The sequence below is a fragment of the Tupaia chinensis genome, unplaced genomic scaffold (genome assembly GCF_000334495.1).
Source record: "Tupaia chinensis unplaced genomic scaffold, TupChi_1.0 Scaffold000333_1, whole genome shotgun sequence".
Classification (NCBI taxonomy): domain Eukaryota; kingdom Metazoa; phylum Chordata; class Mammalia; order Scandentia; family Tupaiidae; genus Tupaia; species Tupaia belangeri.
Genome location: NW_006159827.1, coordinates 1528209 through 1533750, shown reverse-complemented (window position 1 = coordinate 1533750; position 5542 = coordinate 1528209). Strand labels below are relative to the sequence as shown.

Sequence of the window (5542 nt, the reverse complement as noted above, 5' to 3'; positions counted from 1 at the left end):
CCCCAAAAAAAAAAAAAAAAAAAACATTCCCGAAGGGAGAGGCCAGAGCTGCCCATTGACTGTTATACCCTGCCAAAGGCAGTGCTTATTGAATAGGCGTCTGTCTCTCACCTTGCAGCAGAGGAAGATCTTTATGATTCAAGGCCACTACCCTGTGATCCGGTATCTCTTGCGCAGGAGGGGCTGGGTGGAGAAGAAGATGGTCCACCACGCTGCCACCACCCTGCCGCCACCCCAGAAAGATCTAGATAGCTCAGTGGTGGGTGACAGCGACACCACTGAGGATGGTGAGCACTCCTCTCCCTTCCCACAAGCTGCTGCTCCCGAGTCCCTTTCCTTTGGCTCCCACTGTCCCCAGGTTGAGGCTTTATGAGTCTCTGGGGCAGGGACGAGGCCTTCTCAGGCCTGGGCTCTGTGTCCGCAGAGGACGACGATGAGGATGAAGAGTTCCGGCCACCACAGCTCTTCGACTTCGACGGTTTACTGGAATTTGATGACTTAGATGGAACACACGCTCTGATGGTGAGAGCCCTGGGAGCCATGGTGAAACGGGGGCCGGCGGAGCAAGGAAAGCACCGACATCCAGCCAGGGCACCTCAGACAAGGCCTTTCCATCTCTGGGTTCAATTTCCACCTCTGTAGTGAAAACGGATTGCTTCTCTAAAGGCTGGGTAGGCCAGCAGTGAGGGGCTCGGACAAGGCTGGCCTGGGATTCTAAACTCAGTTGTGTCGGAAGCCAGCACAGCTTCTATGCATGGTGACTCCCTTCCCAAAGACAGACTCCATATTCATCCCCGTGCTCTGCCCTTGGCACATGAAGATGGGCAGGACGGACTTCAAAAGCTCTGAAAGAGGCTGGTACGATGGTGTGGTGATGTGCATGCTGAGGTGATGACATTGGGTCTGTGTCAGGACAGGCCGCGTATGGGCAGTTTGCTCTGGCTCAACCTCATGAGGCCTTGAGCATGTCAGTTACCTCCCCTGTGCCTCAGTCCCCTCCCTGTCTCTTAGGGTTGTGGTGAGGATTAAATAAGGCCTGGCACTGTGATTTTTTAAAAAAAATAATTATCCACTTTATTATTTTTTTTTAAATTTCAACAGAGAGATACAGAGGGAGAGAGAAAGGGAAAATGAGAAAGCAAGCCATCAGGTCCAGGACTCAACCATGGTCAGCCATGTGGGAGTCCAGTGCCCTTAACCATCACGCCACATGCCGGCCCCTGTGATTGGTTATTAATGATTGCTCCCAGAGTGGTAGGAAGGATGGAGAGAGGTAGAACCTATGAGAGCCTTTGTCACGTGTGTGTGCCCATCAGCTTGGAGTCACTGTCCTGCCTCTGGGCCAGTCGCCAATGACCACACAGGCGTGGCATTCAGTTGTAAAGCCTAGTCACTGCTTAGGGACACCCAGCCAGTGCCAGCCTGCTGTCTGCTCACCCAGCATGTGCCTGGGAGGAAGGGATCTTTGCCCTATGCTAAGATGGCACGTGGGCTAGAGGCCACCTTGAAGCATCCTCTCCGGTTCACCGACCTGCTCAGCAGGGCTGGGAGAAGCTGCCCTAGGCCGGGCTGCCTACACCAGCCTCCCCCACTCTCCTCCCACTCTCCGCAGTCCCGTATGGTCCGGAACGAGCTCCCCTACTTCATCTGGACCACTCGGCGGGATGTGCTGGACTGCCGCTTCCTCGCGAAGGATCAGATGATAAACCACTACGCTCGGGCTGGCTCCTTTACCACCAAGGTGTGCTTCCCAGGGCAGAGGGCAGGGCAGCTTCCAACCCCCAGCCCCGGGTCTGGCAGCCCTCCGCCCTGCTCTCATCAGTGAGAGAGTTCGCAGAGCAAGAGGGGGAGGCGTACCATTCGGTGGGATTTGGAGTCTGACAGGCCTGGCTTCAAGTCCAGCCCCTAAACAGAATTTGACACTTGTAGATAAAATGACTAAAATAGGCTCCAGGACTCACATGGGATCTGAGGCAGAGCAAACACCAAATCCAGTGACTGGAGCAAGAGGGCTTTCTCTTTTCAGCCGAGTGGTGAGGGGCTGATGGACCCACCTCTGTTTCACCTAGGTTTCTTGGCAACTGGCTTCTCTGAGCCTCAGTTTCCCCATCTTTACATGAGGATACCAGGCAAGCCCGTAGCCTCGTGGTTAAGGGAGCTAGATCCCCATGGCTGGCTGTGGTTAAAATCCTGGCCCTGGTAGCTTGAAAAACATGCTGGAGGGACCAGTAGATAGTGAAATGGTTATGTCACTGAACTCTGACGTAGTTGACCACAGTTCGTGGACCTAAAGGCTTAAAACTCACAGCAGGCATGTGTGCATGCATGCCTAAAATCCCAAGAGGACAGTGGAGGAGAAGGGACTGTGGCATGGTCATCCCTGCAGGGAGTGATTTCTTGCTTTTTGCCTCTCCCAGTGAATGCATGCTCCCTATAGCAAAAATCTCTGTTAACATGCTGGGTGCATGGGTTTACATGCCCCAAATGCCAGCAGGATGGAGAAATTGAGAAGAGATTGTAGCATGACCACATCCCATTGGGGGGGGGGGGGGCTTTCCCTTTCCCGCTTTCCCTGTCTCTCTGTCTTTCTGGTGAAAAGCCCATTCCTTCTGGAAATTAAAAAAAAAAAAGAAAAAATGGAGGGGGAAACCAGCAGGTGATATGGTGGTTACTGGACACTCCCATATGATTGACCACAGTTCAAGTCCCGGACCTGGTGGCTAGCTTTCTCACTTTCCTTCTTCCTCTCTCTCTCTCTCTCTCTCTCTCTCTCTCTCTTTCTGTGTCTCTCTCTGGTCAAACTGAAATAAATGAATAAATAAATAAAATTAAATAATTCTTAAAAAAAAAAAAAAAGAGAGAGGACCGGCAGATGCATAATGGTTACGCCACTGGACTCCCACGTAGTCAACTGTGGTTCAATCCTCGGGCCCAGTGGCTTGAAACTCAAGACCAGGCATTTGTGCATGTGTGCCCAAAATCCTGAGAGGAGAATGGAGGAGAAGGGATTGTGACGTGGCCAACCCCCTTGGGCATCATTTCTCGCTTTCTGTCTCTCTGTTCCTCTTTGTCTCTGATGAGCGCATGTGCCTTATAGCAAAAATCTCTCTTAAAACAAAACAAAACAAAAAACATAGAACCACCAATAAGGCCTATTTTTTGAGTACATCAAGGACAAAGGGCTTTATAATTGTAACCTGCCATAATATTACTGGTAATGAACTAGGAAGAATTCTCAGAGGAGACAGGTCTTTAAGAATGTGAAAGGAGGGACCAGCAGGTGGCATAGTGGTTAAGGTGCTGGACTTCCACTTGGCCAACCACAGTTCGAATCCCAGACCCAGTGACTTAAAAATCATGCTGCAAAATCCTGGGAGGAGACTGGAGAAGGATTGCTGTGTGGCCATCCGTCCTAGGGGGCGATTTGTTACTTTCTTTCTCACTGTCTCTCTAGCAAGCACACATGCCCTGTGGCAAAAAAAGAAAAAAAAAGTGAAAGGAAGGATGAGGGGAATTTTTGGCAGAGGGTGGGCATATGGAGATAGTTATGAACATGACAGGCCTAGCAAGTGGCACAGATCTCCGAGAACATCCAGGCAGGGTCTTCCAGAGCTGAGTGTGGGGACATCCCTTGGAGCTCTCTGGGCATGTCCTACCCTGCCCCCTCAGCAGCTAACTCCATAGGTGGGTCTATGTCTCAATCTCCGGAACTTGCCGTGGTTTGATGAGGCTGATGCCGACTCCTTCTTCCCACGCTGCTACCGCCTGGGAGCTGAGGATGACAAAAAAGCTTTCATAGGTAAGGTCACCCTCAGCCCATGCCTGGATCCCTTAGGCTACAGACCCAGGGTTAAAGCTTTAGCTTGTTTGGGAGAACAACAGGCCTCTCCTTGTACCCCCATGTGCTGCAGCAGCTTGCCTTCTCTGTCCCCAGTCCTCATCCTTCCCTTAGGACAATGGGTGGACAAATGGGTGGGTGGGCAAGTAGGTGGATGGGTAAATGGATGGATGAGTAGATGCATGGGTAGGTGGATGGACAAGTTGGTGGGAATGGGTGTTGGATGGTCAGATGGGTGTGGATAAGAAGATGTGTGAATGAACAGATGGGTGGATGAATATATGAGAGGTGTCTTAGTCAACCTCAACCTCCAGAAAAGCATAGGTAGCTTCACTTACATTCTAGAGCAGATCCTAAACATTAGCCGCTTGGTTGAGTTTGGAATCCAGAATTGGTTCCAGGCCTATGTCAAGTTCTTAGGCTGGATTAGATTCCAAAAAAAAAAAAAAGGCTGTAGGCTTTGGTTTCTAAGACAGAATTGGTTCTAATTCTGGAATATGTTCTAAATTCAGATCAGAATTTGTATTCAAGTTAGATGCTATGTTTAAATTATGTTCTAAATCTGAAGTAGGTTTTGGGTAAAAATCTGGTTCTCAGGCTAGAGTAATTATCCAAGGTAGATCAGGAACAGAAGAAAGAAATGAGACAAGTCCAGGAGGACAGATTCTGAAGGCCAAATCTGAGCCAAGTCAGGTTACATTCTGGGTCTGGTTCTACAGCTGAAACAGGAGCCAGGTTCTGACCCGGGTTCTAGAGTTAGAAAAGGTAGTCAGGTTCCGGATCCAAAATGGGGCAGGTCATGATCAGGTTCCGGAACCAGAACAGGCCTCAAGCCTAGGGGCTGAGCAGGGTATCCCCTGGGAGCAGAGGACTTCTGGCTGACAGCTGCCCGCAACGTCCTCAAGCTGGTGGTGAAGTCTGAATGGAAGCCATACTCTCTCCGGGTAGAAGAGGAGGAGGCCTCAGGTGAGTACCCAGGTTATCTTCACTCCCTCACTCATTTATCTTCGCCCATCCAGCCTTCGATTCACCCACATCCATGTTATCCACATGTACGTGGCCACCCAACAGCCTTGCCACCAATCTGTCCACCCATCTACCCACCCTTCTCCTAGTCCTTCCATTCACCCACCCACCTGCCTCTCCACTTACTCATTTACCCATCCCCACCTGTCCACCTGCTGTTGCTCTTCCCATTCACCTCCCTGCCCTCAGCTCCATACCCATCCATCTAGTTCCCGTCCACTCCCACCTCTACCCGTCCTTCCCTGGATCCATCCGCTATCTATCCACCTTCTTTTCTGTCCTCCTCTCCACCTCTCTGTCCTCCACACATTCACTCCTCTGCTCTGTTCCAACCACCTGTGCTCTCACTTCCTCTCTGTTGAGTAGATCCAATGCCTTACTCAGCCTCCCGTGGACCTGGCATGTGGCCCAACACCCCAGAGAGGAGATCCTTCTTTTATGGCTAGAAGGCATGTGTACTTGCCAGAGAGTGCCCCGCCCCCCCCATGGGAGATGGCCATGCCATATCCCTTCGCTTCTCTCAGGATTTTGGACTTACACACACACACACGCACACACACACATCCCTGGCATGGTTTTTTTTTTTTTTTTTTGGGGGGGGTTTTGTTTTTTTTTTTTTTTTTTTTTTTTTTTTTTTGGCTATAAGATTCTTGCACTTGTCGGAAAGTGAGAAATGCT

General features: G+C 50.5%; 1 protein-coding gene across 1 annotated transcript in view; it reads left to right on the top strand.

Annotated features, from left to right (window-relative positions):
• TTLL3 (tubulin tyrosine ligase like 3) overlaps positions 1-5542 on the top strand; it is a 39242-nt gene that overhangs the window by 8274 nt on the left and 25426 nt on the right. Inside the window, 5 exon segments of the mRNA XM_006152013.3 lie at positions 119-287; positions 425-522; positions 1613-1741; positions 3685-3799; positions 4706-4804. Coding sequence (XP_006152075.1) covers positions 119-287; positions 425-522; positions 1613-1741; positions 3685-3799; positions 4706-4804 — 610 coding nt within the window.